Genomic DNA, 16486 nt, shown 5'->3' on the forward strand with positions numbered 1-16486 from the left:
GTGCCAACGCCACTCTCTGATCTTCAAAACAAAACATTTACTGATTTAGAGATTCTGGAGCTAGAGCAGTCAGGCTTCCAGTTCAAGTTCGTGTGTTCATCAATCATACTAGACCTAGGTCTAGATCTAGTCGTGATATTTTGGTGTCTTGGTAAGTAGATCTATCATTCATTTTCTTTGCAGATAACTCGAGTGTATTTTTCTCTCACAGAAATCCTCAAACTCTTAGTCTTATTGCAGACTGTATATTAAAACGAGTTGACTAATTATAAATTTGTGGATTCATGCAAACAAGTTGTCTTTAAATCTTTAAAAAATTAATTATAGACTAGACTAGATCTAGACTAGACCCTAGTTCTAGATTTACTCTTTAAGGATATTAATAATCGGGGCTGTCAACTTTGGGAAACTGCTAGCTGCTAGTGCTTGGCCTTGGACTCTTGGTCTTGGATTTGGAGTGAGATTTTCACAACGACTCGGCCAGCTGCTGAGTAAGGCCTAAGCTATGGTCACAAATCAGAGCAGCGACCGACCGGTCAGTAGCCTGCTCGGTCGCTGCTGGAATTTAGGCATCACCCAGGGATTAGGTCGGTGCCCGGGCGGCGACCGCCCAGGCACCGAGCATATTTCGGGCGGTGAGTGAAAAGTGAGCAGGCGCCGCCAAAATTTTAACTCCGCGCTAAAACTTCAGCGGCGACTGAGCGATGCCCTAAAAATGAGCGGTGCCTGGGTGCTCGCGCTCGGTGGCCGGGCAGCTGCCGGGCAGAATTGGTTAAAAACTTGTCGCTCAGCCGCCGAGCAGGCTACTTAAGGGTAATGTGACCATAGCATAAGGGGGGGGGGGGGGGGGGGTCCATTTTTTGAGCAAAAATTTCGCAACGACTCAGCCAGCCGCTGAATAAGCATACTAAAAGTCAATAGTACGGTACGGTTTGGCGGGAGGTTTTTTCTTAAACTGGGAGATTCTACATCGTTGGCGGGAGAGCGGGAGGAAGGCATGGTGGCGGGGGTCTCCCTCCAAATGCGGGAGGGTTGACAGGTTTGTCAAGAAAATGAGACAGGAAGAGTCTGGTGTTGCTGATCTGAAGGTTTCTAACAATGAAAAGCAGAGGCTCTCAGCAACCAATTTGCTAGTGTATTCAACATCGAAGATACATTAGATGTTCCGAACTTGGGAAGGAGCAGTGTTCCTGACATACCAACCTTGACTATAACGAACGAGGGTGTTCTGAAGCAGATCAAAAAGGTCAAGCCCAACAAAGCCCCTGGACCAGATGGTATTTTACCATGGATGCTACATTTGTGTGCAGACGAAATCACTCCAGTGTTGACAGACATCTTTCGGCAATCAACGGATGAAGGAGTTCTCCCTTCTCAGTGGAGAGATGCCAATGTCTGTGCCATCTACAAAAAAGGGCCCAAGGAAGAACCTGCCAACTACCAGGGAGTTTCTCTAACAAGTGTGATCAGCAAGATATTCTTCTTCTTCTTCCAAGAAGAAGAAGCCTGCCGGCCAGGATCCTTGTGCATATATGTACAGGGTGCAAGTAAAAAGTTTAAATCCTGTGAGGGATTAAAAGTATTGGAACATATCATCCACTCTCACATAATGAAACATCTAGAGGCCCATGGCATCTTGGCGGATAACCAACATGGTTTCAGGGCAAAACACTCTACAGTGACACAGTTGATCCTTACTACCCATGACTTGACTAAAAATGTGGAGAATGGAGAAACAACCCACATGGCAATCCTTGACTTTGCCAAGGCGTTTGACGAGGTGACCCATGAAAGATTGATTGGGAAATTAGACTATCATGGAATTAGAGGTCCACTACTTCAGTGGCTGAGACATTTCCTCACAGCAAGGACACAGAAGGATTCCATGACATTTGCTCCGGCGACAATTGCTCCGCTGTAAATTTCATACACTAATCGAATGGCTAACTTCAACCCTGGATTCAACACTATACCCTACCCTAACCCTACCCTAAACCTAACCCTAAACCTAACATAAAACCCTATTGAAACCCTAACCCTAACCCTACATCTTAGACGAAATAAAGCCCGGAGCAATTGTCGCAGGAGCAAATGTCGTGTCACCCACAGAAGGTAGTCTGCAATGGCACTTCATCAAAACCTAAGAAAGTCTTGTCAGGCGTACTGCAAAGAACGATACTCGGCCCACTGATGTTCTTGCTGTTCATCAATGACTTAATTGCCAGACAATCTTCGCAGCACTGCCAGACTTTTCGCCAACGACTGTATCATCTATACAAACGGCAAGTCCAGAGAAGACTTGGATACCCTCCAAGAGGGTCTCCACCAACTCGAAGCTTGGCAGAGCAAATGGGCCATGTCTTTCAACCCAGCCAAATGTACGGTCATGAAGATCTCCAACAATCAGGACCCACCGAATAGGAATTACACCTTCTGTGGTCAACCACTTCAAGAAGTGTCTTCTTATCCCTACCTCGGTGTGGAAATCGACAACAAGCTGAGATGGGACACTCACTTCAAGAAGCTCACCTCCAAAGCCAACAAGGTGCTTGGCTTCCTAAGAAGAAACCTCTGGTTCTGTACCAAGGCCATACAAAATGCATACAAAACGCTGGTCAGACCCACACATAGGAGCATCACTATCCTGGCTGTGTAGTAAAAGCTGTGCTTTTGATTCTCAACATTTCAAACACCACTGTACAAAACTCAACTGATTTCACTCAAAATCGGTACTTTAGTGACAATTAATGACACCTAAATAGCAGTAAAATACATTTTTTAAAACTTATTGATGTTAAAAAGAATAATTTAAAAATTCAAATTGTAAGTCTAGTGTCAAACTTTGCTTACAGCTGCATCGACATGATTGTGTACAGTCTATGCGATATTGTGTGGTGTGTGTATTTGTGTATAGACTTCTAGGTCCCTGCCTCACAGCAGGTATGCAGTGCTAAAGGTCAATACGCACTAGCATTGACTCTCTATGCTTTGCTGGAGTGGTCAGACCCATCTTGGAGTACGCCAGTGGTTCATTGGACCCGTACCGCAAAGGGGACATCCTTCTCATTGATTTGATACAATGGAAGGCCGCTAGTTTATGCATGAATGATTACAAACAACTAAGCAGTGTTTCCCAAATGATCAAGGAGTTACAGTGGGATTCACTGGAGAATCAAAGGAGGATTGCTAGACTTCAACTCCTGTACAAGATCATAAACGGAGAAGTGGGAATCAAGGCCGACACATACATTCAAACCAACATCAGAGGGGAAGAACAACTAGAGGAAACAGCAAAAGAATCCAGAGGGTACTGATTAAAGGGCGTTTCCAAGACTGGTCTTTACCTTTAATCAGTACTGGAAACGCCCCAATTTCAAAAAATGAAATGGAAGCTCTTATTACCAATCATGTGAAAGAATATTTTTGACTAATACATGATGATAAAAAATTTGCCGGGAAACTGCCTATTAATTGATATATTTGGTAAATTAGTTTATCTATTGGTGTGTGAGAGATACACGCACGTGCATGTGTGTGTAGTCCCATATACATCTTTCTGTGTACAGTGCATGTAACTTTACAAAGACTGGGCCAAATTTCTTATCATTTTGATGATTCCAGAACCTTGCAGTACACACCAATACTTATATGCTAGATGATCAACCTTTTCTGATCGATTCCACTTTTCTTTCACAATGCAATCGCATGACCATAACTGGTCTTTATCTTTAAGAAGGACGTGCACAAGTACTCATTCTTCAACAGGACAGCAGCAGAATGGAACCTACTCAAAGAGGAAACAGTTACGTCTACCTCCAGTGCAGTCTTCAAGCAGAAACTTCAAATGTGAAACACCTCTCCTTCCATAGCACAACTGTGACCATACAAATCAAAACGTTGGTGAAGTACAGTTAACCATGAGTCTACCGACGCAACCGTAACAGAAACAGAAACAGCCCTGAATAATTCCCGGAGTAGGACCTAGTCTATATTGCCTAGGTGATCTACAAGTACAATTAACATTAATGGGAAGTAGATCTACCATAATAGATCTAGACTCTAGTAAGACAGAAATAACCGTCTAGTATGGGTGAGTCTGTAATAAAACTGACGGTCAGGAGCCAGATTCAATCCCAGCATGATCAGCGGAACCACACATAGCTGCACTATCTGGCTGTGTAGTAAAAGAGGCAACACTGTCTACACCAGCACATTAACGCAACATTTTTCAAAGCCTGTGGTATGATACAGTGGCGTAACCGGGCTCTGCCAGGGTAGTAATCTGCCTTGCAGTCTCTCAGAACCCGGTCCACGCTCTCAACAATCATTCATCAACTATCTCTGAGTGGGCTCTCACAAAAGTATATCGTGTAAGAAAAACATGGACTAGCTCTCATTCACTTACTCCCGCAATCACTGAATGTCTGACAGGACCTCAAGAAACAACACTTGCACAGTATCTGCAGTTCAAGTAACTTTATCTCGTTCCTTGTGACGTACCTGTCGCAACGACAGCTCAACGCTGACTGACTGACATCTCAAGATGTACACATATATATTTCACAATTAACTATAATGCCCTCTACGTCTTACTAAATTACTGGACTAGTTATGCTACATTGTACAATACTTTCAAATGGCTTTATAATTAATTAAATGGGATAGGACTTATAACAAAATGGTAACGAATGGAACTTACATGTACAAGCTTCTTTGGTGAAAATTAAGATATTCTAAATATAGATTGTTATGATGTCACAGCTTCTGTCTCCAAGTTTGCAATGTGGTGTGAAACTTAATACACATCTGTAAATCCAGTTACCGTACTTATCTTCTAGACCACAATACCTTCACTAATCTCCCATTTCTTTTTTCTCATCTACAGGTTAGGATTATAGTAAGACAATGGATGTGATGTCTGCACACTACCTGTTATTTTCTACACTACTGTTCAACTTCCAAGTAAGTTCACTACACATTATTGTACATAGAGGCCTACAGCTACTTAGATTTTGTCTACCTTTTAAAACTTGTTAAAATGGTGAACAGAATAACAGATTCCAAAATTATATTATGTTAAGAATTTCTAGATTTCCTAGTAATAATGACAAATTGCTAGTTAAAAATGATCTATTGTGTCATGGATTTGTTGTGTTTTTTTAAAATTCAGTAGAGTAGTTGAAAGTTGAAACCTTTTCCTTATGTTGTTTTGAATATTATTTTTTCTTGATAGAAAATGAAGCTATTACCGGTAATGTGAAGTTGAAATTTTAATCTGTTTAAATCTTCTCACGGGTTTACATGCACCTGTCCAAGAACTACCGTAAACAGTTTATTGTTTAAAATGTACATTATTTGAAGTACCCTTATTCTTGAATTAGCAATATCTCATAATGTACAGACTTGAACAAGTTGAACTATGTAATGCTATCAAATTGTTAAGATTAATGTATTTTTTAAAACTCAAATGCAATTTACTGCTATTTTATAATATATGTAAATCGATATGCAATTCAGATTTCGGGCTGCTATGTATTGTTTTTAATAAACCATTTTCAATTCAATTCAATATCATTGATTAATTAATTCAAGATTAATAGATCAAGTGGTCATTGTATTTTGTGTATGTTCATTCTTATCAAGTCAACATTGTACATGTTACTGAATCTCAATTGATTGATTTATGTAGGCCTACATACATGTACTACAGATCCTGACTGGTCTCATGAAAAGGCTTGGTTGTCAAAAAATGAAAATCTCTTACTTTCTAATAATAGACGCACCCTCATCTTAGCATAACAAGCTACTTATCATGGTCATGAATGAGGGAAATAAAAAGAATGTATAAGGCAGAAGAGAATCAGAATAGGGCAATATAATTTAGGCTCTTTTCCTTTATTTTTGGAGCAAACTTTATATTGCTTAAAGATACATGTACTATGTCCCTTTTGCATCCAACATCAAATTTTATAGAACTTTGCAGGAATTATGAATATGCCAGGTATGTCCTATCTGTGAAACCTGTTTACCTTCTAGACTTCCCTGTCAGACACTATTGAGTGACTGACTGACATCTTTCTTTCTTTGGTAATAACATACATAGAATGAGCTGTGACAGGTACATTTAATAGCATTTGTCTACATCAATAATCCACTACTTGTAATGGCCAAAATTAAACTGATTGAATCTTTGTGCAGCACAAAACGTACAACCATTCGGTACAAGGGTCTGAAAATCAGACTATTACTTAAGTGATTGCAATCATTTATGTTGATTCGACAACTAATGGCCGTTATTTTTCCACAAAAAGCCATTTTCAAACACTTTCGTTTTGAGAGAAGCTCTAAATTAGTATTGTCTTTCAAATGACGTTGGAATTTAACCTTTTTATTTTTTGGGTTTTGCACTTTGTAGAAAACAAGGAGGTATGCTTGTGTCCTCTCTCCTTTATCATTGGTATCGGTATATGTTTCATCCACCATGTACATGTAAGTGCTGACGGAAGGAAAAGCATCAACAAACTCAACATGCCACCCCCCCCCCCCCTACAAAACAAAAAGGTTTTATATGGTCGAGTGGTTAAGTCGCCGGACTGTCGATCACAAGGTCTGCGGTTCGAGACCCGCCGTGACACTAATGTCCTTTGGCAAGACATTGATCTACATTTGCCACACTCAACCCAGGTGATGTAAATGGGTACCTGGTGATGTAAATGGGTACCTGGTAGGAATTAATTCTTTGGAATGCTAGAGCGCCGGGGTAATAATCTCTAAGTTTGGAAGCGCTTAGTGATTCTAATAAGCGCTACCGGTATATAAAAACTGAGTATTATTATTATTATTATGTATGGATGAGTATATTTTCTTCATTGTATTCTATTTAGCTTGCTACATGTCGTCCCATTGGATGGTTACCATGGCGAGGTCCAGACCCAAATCAAGGTGCTGCATGTAGAGGAACTCCAGGCTTCGCGTAAGTTACATCTACTAAAATGGAAACTTCCAATACAGGAGTAGATATCCTCATATTGATCAATGCACTGACTTGTTGGTGTAACTGTATAGTTGACACTTTATTCTTATTTTCTGTAAATTGAAAATAGTACAAACTACAAGTAGGATTGAGAAATTAATTATCATAGCAATAATATAAGTAAACCTTTTTTGACAAATGGAGGAATTGGATAATATATGTCATCAAATTTTAAATCAAAGAAATGGATGAGTTTTGAGATCTGTCAAGAAAATAATAGAGCTTGTTCATGTACATCCTACTTGGAACAGATTTATACTGCTCTCTGTAATATGTTGTAACTGTTTCAAAGTGTGTGAGAACTGACTGCCCTTATACATGTTATAAATTCATCACCTCTCCTGAGAGTCCTCGATCACTAAGCCACATTCAAAAATTCGATTGTCCAAATGGGTATTAAAGCATTTGAATCTTGAAAGAATTGTACGGTTGTCACTAATCCTAAGTTGTCATGATTGTATTCCTTCCAGGGGACATGCAGTAGAACTTTGTATCATGCAGGAATGTATACCCTCAAATGGGCTTGAGACAAGTATTCGTTATCCTTTGATCTTGACGACTGGGATTATCAAGACCGAAGTCCTCACTCTTTATCAATAATTATTATCTGTATAGCATTCCAAAAATTTGAGTCTATCTGTTATATTGTAATTGACTGAACTTTTTTTTTGTTTTTTGAGCGGGAATGTCAAAACCCTCTTTGCCATTTAATATTATTGTACTCCGAAATGACGTTATTGCTATTAAGCATCATCTCAGAGTCTGCTTTAACATGCATACATTTTTCTCCTCCGCACAACAAATCTCTTTGTTTTGCAAAACTCCTGTGTCAATCACAAAATCCATTGTTATAGACTGAACTAGTTTTGATGAGCGGGAATGTCAAATCCCTCTTTACCATTTAATAATCGTACTCCGATTTGTCATTATTGTTATCAAGCATTTTGTTTCTTCCCAGCCCCTCTATTTTGCGTGTCAAAAATACACCCTTTACTCGGGCGGTCGGGCTCCGCTCTGTTGCTCCTAAGCAATTATTGTAACTGTGACCAAGATGGGTCTTATTGTATTTTTATTTGTGTTATATTTTGAAGTTACCCGCACACTTGCACTTCGTACACACACAAACGCACCAGCATCACACATGCAGTTGTTCATCCTCCAAATTTTCGGTACTTTACATAATACGTATCGTTAAATGAATTCGCACGCGCACACTCCCGATATTCTTGTCGACGATATAAACGAGAGCAAATACTACACACCCCAAGAATTCAAAAATTCATTTTCTTACAAACCAGACAATATTTCACTTTTACATATAAACTCCAGAAGTCTGAACAAAAATTTCGAATACGTTGAAAACCTTTTACACTCTTTAAATAATTTTGCATTTTCCGTCATTGGAATAAGTGAGACATGGTTACATCAGAATTCTCCAGATATGTTCAATTTGCCTAATTATAAGTTGATTAGGGCGGACCGCAAAGGAAGAAGAGGTGGCGGTGTTGCGTTTTATATTACACAAAATATAAACTTCAAAATCCGTTCAGATATTAAACTAACACAAGCTGAATCTTTATTTATCGAAATTAATAACTCAAATGCCAAAAACGTCATCATAGGTTTGATTTATAGACCCCCTGATTCTAATTGTGATTTATTCTGTGACGAACTGGATTTTTATCTTCATAAAATAGGGGATGAAAATAAACACAATTTTATCCTTGGTGACTTTAATATCAACTTCTCACCCTCATCTGATAACAGTAACTCAACCAATTGTATGCAGTTGATGCATTCATACGGCTTTTTTTCAATTATTAATAAACCCACCAGCATAAATCCACATTCATCAACTCAGATTGACAATATTTTTTCAAACGTACATAACAACAAAACCATCGGTGGAATATTGTGTTCTGAAGTGTCGGATCACCTACCCATATTTTTAACTTGTGAATGCAAACTATCTGGCCGTAAATCATTTGATGAGCTTATATATCGCAAAGAATCCAAACGTAATATAGAATTGCTGAAACAGGATTTATTTTTCGAGGGATGGGCTGAGGTATATAGTGTAAATGATGTCAATACTGCATATAAACATTTTAGTAACAAATTGCAATATTATTATGAAAAGAATATTCCTTTAGGCAAAATGAGTAATAAGCGAAATAAACCCAGGAATCCTTGGATAACTAAAGGTTTATTGAAATCAATACAAACACGCAATCGCCTCTACAAATTACATTTACACAATCCAACTGACACTAACCTAAACACATATAAAATTTATCGAAACAAATTAACAAAACTTATCCGTACATCCCGTAGATTGCATTTTTCTAATAAAATAAAAAAGGCCAGTTCAAACACAACTGCAACTTGGAAAATTATCAAAGAGGTAATGGGAAAAAAAACGAATCCCCCACCCACGGATAATATCACATTAAATGGCACTAAAATACATGATCCTAGTCTTCATGCAAATTCATTTAATTCATTTTTGTCTCGCCTGCGTAGCAAAAAGCGAGACATAGGCGCCGCTTTTCCGGTGACGGCGGCGGCGACGGCGACGGCGTCAACATCAAAAACTTAACCTAAGGTTAAGTTTTTGAATTTTTGGTATAATTTTTAAAGTATAAGTTCTTAGTCAATGAAACTTTGACTATAGGGTAATCAAGTATCCCCAATCATGTGAGTAGAATTTCAGATCACAAAGTCAAGGTCAAAGGTCATTTCAGGTCAACAGACTTGGACTATGTTGTAGCATCATCATCGAAAACTTAACCTAAGGTTAAGTTTTTGAATGTTTGATATAATTTTGAAAGTATAAGTTCTTAGTCAATGAAACTTGGACTATAGGGTTATCAAGTCTCCCCAATCATGTGAGTAGAATTTCAGGTCACTAAGTTAAGGTCAAAGGCCATTTAAGGTCAACAAACTTAGACTTTGTTGTGGCATCAACATTAAGATTTTCAAAATGCTTCTTCTTCGTTATTTTTCAACAGATTTTGATTCTGATTGTTTCATATGATAGGGCTAGGAGGGGATTTAAAATTTCTACACAGAATCGTGAAATTCATTATCTATGCTAATTTATGCAAATTTATTCGAAATCACAAAAAAGGCTTCTTCTCCTTCATTTCTCGACAGATTTTGATTTGGTTTGCTTTATATCGTAGAGCTAACTTTGGTACACTAAACTTCCACACAGAATTTTGAAATTGTTCTCCATTAATTAATTATGGTAATTTATGCAAATTTATTCCAAAAATAACAAAAATTGCTTCTTTTCCCTCATTTCTTGACCGATTTTGCCTTATCTGGTAGAGCTAAATTTGGAACAATGAACTTCTACACAGAATTGTGAGATTTTGCTCCATTGATTATTTATGGTACTTTATGCAAATGAAATGAAATTATGTCCCTTCCAGGGCATCAAATTTCTATTTTTTGACCAGTTCAAAAGTGTACCACATAAAATTTACGATATTTGTTGTTGTGAGATGCGGATGAGCGCTACGTCATTGACGTTCTGGTTTATCATATTGAATTGCGTTATGCAGGCGAGACCGCCGAGAGCGTTTCCCTTGTTTACGAATATCGGCCCTAAACTCGCCAGCAAAATTAATAGAACTCACGCACACTTTAAAGACTATCTTTCCAATCAAAACCAAGAGTCCCTCTTTTTAAATCCGACAAATCCTAGCGAAATTATTAACATTACCCAATCTCTTAACAACTCAAAATCTTACGGTTTTGATAAAATAAGTATGTCTCTCCTAAAAGAAATAATGTATCCACTTGCAAAGCCTTTAACTTACATATTTAATCACTCGTTATCGCAAGGTGTTTTCCCTGATTTATTAAAACTAGCTAAAGTCAACCCCATTCTCAAAAAAGATGATCCTCACGAAATTAGTAACTAATGTATCGTCCAATTTCCCTACTCCCAAGTATATCTAAAGTCTTAGAAAAGATCGTTCATAATAGGCTACACAAATTTATCACTAAACACAAAATACTCAATTCAAATCAATATGGCTTCAGAAAAAATTACTCAACTGACTTAGCATTAATTCAAATTTATGACAAAATTACAAGTGCCATAGCTAACAAAGAGCATGTTATAGGTATATTCTGTGACTTGAGTAAAGCATTTGATACGCTCAATCACGCTATTCTACTCTCCAAACTCAGTCATTACGGAATTCGGGGTCAGCCACTCTTATGGTTTAAAGATTATTTAACAAACAGAAGACAATATGTTACATTTAATAGTAATGATTCTGATCCTCTTTTAATTCAATGCGGTGTTCCTCAAGGCTCCATCTTAGGTCCACTGTTATTTCTTCTTTATGTAAATGATATTATCAATACATCCCCCCTTCTTTCTTTTATCTTATTTGCCGATGATACAAATATCTTTTATTCCCATAAAGACCTTAATTCGTTAAACAATACTTTGAATTATGAAATTAACAAAGTATCAGATTGGTTTAAATCCAATAAACTTTCACTTAATACAAAAAAGACTCATTTCATGTATTTTAAACATCATTCTCATAATACAGAAACACCTATATATATTAAAATCGATGGTATGCTACTAGAGAAGAAAACTAATTCCAAGTTTTTGGGTGTTCTTATAGATGAAACCTTGACTTGGAATGATCATTTACACCAAGTTACATTGTGCATTTCCAAAAGTATTGGAATAATCTCCAAGTTAAAGTTTCTTCTACCCCATGCAACCTTATTCCTACTATATAATTCGCTAGTTCTCCCGTATATAACATATTGTAATAGTGTATGGGCAAATTGTGGTTCGACAAAAATCAATTCTATTTTCAAACTGCAAAAGAAAGCCATACGTATTTGTACAGGTTCGCATTTCTTAGCTCACACTGATCCTTTATTCTATAAACTTAAAACACTAAAAAATTTCGATCTGAACACTACTCAAGTAGCAGTTATTATGTTTAAGTACATTAATAATCTGCTTCCACCATCCTTTGATAACATGTTTAGGTTTAATAATTCCGTTCATTCATACTCTACTCGCATATCTGGAAACTTCCATCTTACAAACCCCAAATTATCAATAACACACAAATCTGTTAGACATTCTGGCCCGGACATTTGGAATGATTTACCTGACAGCATAAAGTCTTGTTCAACCATCTACTCCTTAAAAGCTACACTTAAACGACAAATAATACAATCATATGCTCCCCCTCTCTAAATTAGTATAACAAAACCGTGACTTATTTATTCTTTATCATGCAACTGCTCACTGCACCTGCACTTGCACCGCACCCTCTTGGTCACTCAGTTTTTCGAAGAGAGTTATGTCGCCAATTCTTTTTACGAGGCCGCCATCCATCTCCAGCCTAACCGCTCACGATGGTGGTCTCCTGCGTTCCAAATTACCTCTCTAATTTATTGAAAATATTTCATATTTCTTATGTTATTGTATGCTTCGTACATGTTTATCGAATGATATAATTGAACATGATTTTTCATTTAATTACTTTTGTAAACATTGTATTCATTGTATTTGTTATTGTTCGAAATTTTGTACTTTGAATTTGAATTTGTATATTTTTGAACGCAGAAATAAAATCAATCAAACAAACAAACAAGATATGAAGTGGTAAACTGTGGTGTTTAAAAAAAGTGATGATGTTGAGTGTAACATGCCTTAAATTTCTGTTATCATAAAACACATAGCAATAGTGAATACGCTTCCATGTATGTAGGATGCGCATAATTGTCCTTCATTTTTAATACTCAGTTTACCGAAGCATACATGTATGTGTCTGATCAAACCTATACTCTTATGATAGGTAGGAAGACTTCCTACAATTAGATTTATAGTCATATCAGTAGATTTTTCTTTGCAGTAGTTTCTGTGTTATCGATTTCCAATTTGTTATGAATAATAACATAGATTTATTTCCTTCTCCCCCTGTTTCCTACAGACAATACTGTGATAAATTCAGTTCAGGGCGTATTAAATATTGTTCCCCGTGCAATCTTGAACAATTGAGGAACTCGGATATATCCTTCCCAGATGAATGTGCTGAATTACCATGTCCATGGCGCTGTCCAGAAGAGATCAGCGACTCAATCTCACCAGCTCCTAATACTAGCTGTGAATTAACAACAGCTGCTCTCACAACTCAAGGTATGCATTTAGACTCGTCATATTTTCATTTCACTACAGAGTTTATCAGAATGAATTACCTATTTTCCAAATCTCTTGATACTTGTACCTGTTGGTAGGTGATGCTCTCTTGCTTTTATTGATATAATTAGGACTAATCATGCATGTATGAGCAAGGGCTACTTTTGTTAACCATCTTAAAATTGCTTTGTGCACAAAAACTACATATTAGATGCAAGTACATGTATGTTTTTCATCCCTTCTTTCATGTGACAGTCATTTATATCCATCAAGATTTGTACTCTTGTTAGCATTGTAACGTAATCACTGCTTTGCTGAAAACCTTGAAAGCAGCTTTAGTTCAGCGATGATCTTGGTAGCCATTCCATGGTCCAATCAATCCAAATTCTGTTAAACCTGCAAGGGGTTCATGTTTCATGTATGGTAGTGATCATTTTTATTTCATCTTTATGTTCTTTTCATAATAAGCATACTTGTATGAACGCATTTTGAATGTATATTTTGTTTGCTCTTGTTACTCTTCAGATACAACAACATTAGCTCCATCCACATCATATGAAGGTGGATCATCAACACCAACACAAGGGGCATTATCTCTGACTACCTCAAACTATCAGTCAACAAAACCATCAAATACCTCTGGTATGTGAAATCATATTGTGTTCAGTAACTAAATGAAAGCAGAAAAGTATGAGACAGAAATGTATAAAGTTTGAATGAAAACAAATTGATCCCTAGATATTCAGAAAACTCAAAACTGGCAAAATTGTAAGGTTTCTCTGAAATTTGTCTTTGTACCCAAAATGACTCAAATTAAGTTTTTCTCAATTTTATTGCTGATCAGTTTGTTCTTCTTTTTCTTTGACATGGTATGAACACTATGAAATAAACCTCTGCAACATGCAAAACCTACAAATTGCACTTTTAAGTATCGGTACACTTACAATAACTTGTATTACATGTTTTTTTTCTGGGCTTTTATTCCATCATACATAAACATGTATGTATGACTAATGTATATTGAATGAGTAGATGTAGATGTTTCGTTTGTCTTTGTTTTCTTTCAGATGGTCCAGCATTGCCTCCTGGTAATACGGGTTTATGGGTTGGAGTGGGACTGGGAGTTCTAGCAGTGTTTATAATAGCCATTGTTACAGCATTCTGCATGAGGAAACGCAGGCGTCGAAAGCCAGTACCTACATCCTCCTCCTGTGAGCCTATGATAGGTAAGATGTAGTAGTGTACATAAGCATGTCAATGAAACAACTGAGATCACACTATCTTCATCATTCTTGGAATTATTGATGTTCATTGTGCATTGTGGGGGAAGCCTCATGTTTATGTTTTTTTTTACAAACATGTGTATTGCTATACAGTAGGCTTGCAGATGTACCATGTGAGAGAGAGGGAGGATTGAGGAGTCCTGAAATATTGATGTGCAAGATATTTTTTTTTCTTCAAGTGAGTGGCAAAATGATGATACTATTGGTTGATTAGTTTGTTTGTTTACCTGACTGCCGAAAAGGAATGTGGAGGCTTGTAAGTAAGCAAGCAAAGGACTAACATCTTTCAGTCTTTTCTAAGAGACTTCCTATTAAGGAGGGGGTAATCCTGGTCCTCCCAGTTATTAATACTAAAAAACAAATTTTGACCATTCAGACCAAATACGCCTCACTTTATGAAGCTCTAACTGAAAATCATACCAGGTGATTTGTGGGTGGTTTTGTGGTGCCTGGTCATATTTTGTCTTGGCCAGATGTAAAATGAAACTCATTGATATTTATCATTGAAAAAAAAATCAATATTCATTATTTATGGAAGTCAAACTAAAAACAGGAAGACAGAAAGTGTTATTTTACTAATATATTCTTGTTTTTTTAATGGTAATATTGTTTCCTTCACAGCAGGTAGCAATGAGTTTCCTCTGACCCCGCCTCAAACACCCACAAGTCCAGAGATCATCCCTGGATGCACATCAGTAGAGATCACTACACAGGAAAGTAATATGTTTGTAAAGCTTGACTGTAACTGTGGAGAAGATGCCATTGCTGTTGGACCAGAGGGAGTTACTCTTACTGGCTTGCTACCATCAACAAGGTATCATATTGTCGTAGGTACTCAGGAGGGTGATACAACCTTTTACCCCAAACATCATGAGGTCACTAAAACATTAACAGATGAAACACAAGCTGTTAACAGGTGTAATTGTTCATTACACAATCTGAAGACTCATATAGAAAATAATCCAATGGATTCCCTGAGTCTTAAAGCTTTGTTTGGGCGTATCAATCAGGATGAAGGAGATCTACTAAGAGCTCTAAGTCAGGTTCTTAAAGTCACTTCACTCACAGATGTTGCAGGCTCACCTCTATTTGAGGAAATGATTGCTATTGATAGCCAGTTGTATGCAGAAGAGGACAGTATTAAAGTGTACGACATACAGCGTGCACTCGCAGGACAAAATCAACAGGTGCCTCAGTTTGTGGCAGACATCTGTCAAAAATTAAGTTCCATTCACGAGGATTGTTTGCCTTGTAAGCACTTAGTCTGTGAAGTTTCTAGGACTTCTATCGAGACTACTGTTTAAAGGATATCCTTATAGACACCTGTCATGGTGAGGAAGGTGGTATCTTAAAGACCGTCAATACTACTGGGCCAGAAGGGATTAGACCACACAGCGAGGTCACTGACAAGTGGCTATCTCATTAACTCAGCTCTCAACTAACATAAGAAAAAGAGGATCATGGGGGACCAACAGGCACCGATTAAGGAAGTTTTCTTCATAGAGGGAGCAAGTAGCTACAAGTAGGACAGTGGGGCTTTAAGGTATCAATCATTTTGAAACTTTTGGTAAGTAGGTTTGAATGCCAAAAGTCATAGAGGTCAATTCTTTTTTAAATCGAGGTATTAGCCTTGTTATCACAATATGTCAGGAACTTGTTGAGGTGTGAGCTTCAAACATGGACGATCCAATTAGATTTTGTTTAAATAATTAGGTCTAAGCCTCAAAGGTCCAGGTTCATAGTTATTACTTGAAGTGTAATTATATGTTTGGTTTTTTCATCATGATATTTCAAGAATAATTCCATCCATTTCTTTTACTAAAATTAGGATGGAGGCATATACATGTAGGAGACGCAGTCACGTTTGTCTTGTGTAGTTATAAGACAGAGCCAAAGCATACTTTCGATCTTCTCATTTTCAGTTTGACTTCCATTTTCTACATGTATGTTTTGGTGTATTAACAGCGTATTTGCGTA

The 16486-nt window shown here is 37.3% G+C and overlaps 1 protein-coding gene across 2 annotated transcripts; it reads left to right on the forward strand.

Moving 5' to 3' along the window:
* Nucleotides 1–15935, forward strand: LOC762666. Of its 2 annotated transcripts, none has more exons than XM_030981208.1 (7): nucleotides 1–151; nucleotides 4886–4962; nucleotides 6885–6973; nucleotides 13021–13226; nucleotides 13752–13868; nucleotides 14294–14452; nucleotides 15131–15935. In XM_030981208.1, exons 2-7 carry the CDS (start codon nucleotides 4906–4908, stop codon nucleotides 15811–15813), a joined length of 1311 nt encoding a protein of 436 aa, XP_030837068.1. In that variant the 5' UTR covers nucleotides 1–151; nucleotides 4886–4905; the 3' UTR covers nucleotides 15814–15935. The 2 variants fall into 2 exon arrangements, with proteins under 2 accessions (XP_030837068.1, XP_030837069.1); XM_030981209.1 differs by having other exon boundaries at nucleotides 15134–15935.
* Nucleotides 15936–16486: the final 551 nt, after the last annotated feature.

The sequence above is a fragment of the Strongylocentrotus purpuratus genome, unplaced genomic scaffold (genome assembly GCF_000002235.5).
Source record: "Strongylocentrotus purpuratus isolate Spur 01 unplaced genomic scaffold, Spur_5.0 spur5_scaffold_11, whole genome shotgun sequence".
Classification (NCBI taxonomy): domain Eukaryota; kingdom Metazoa; phylum Echinodermata; class Echinoidea; order Camarodonta; family Strongylocentrotidae; genus Strongylocentrotus; species Strongylocentrotus purpuratus.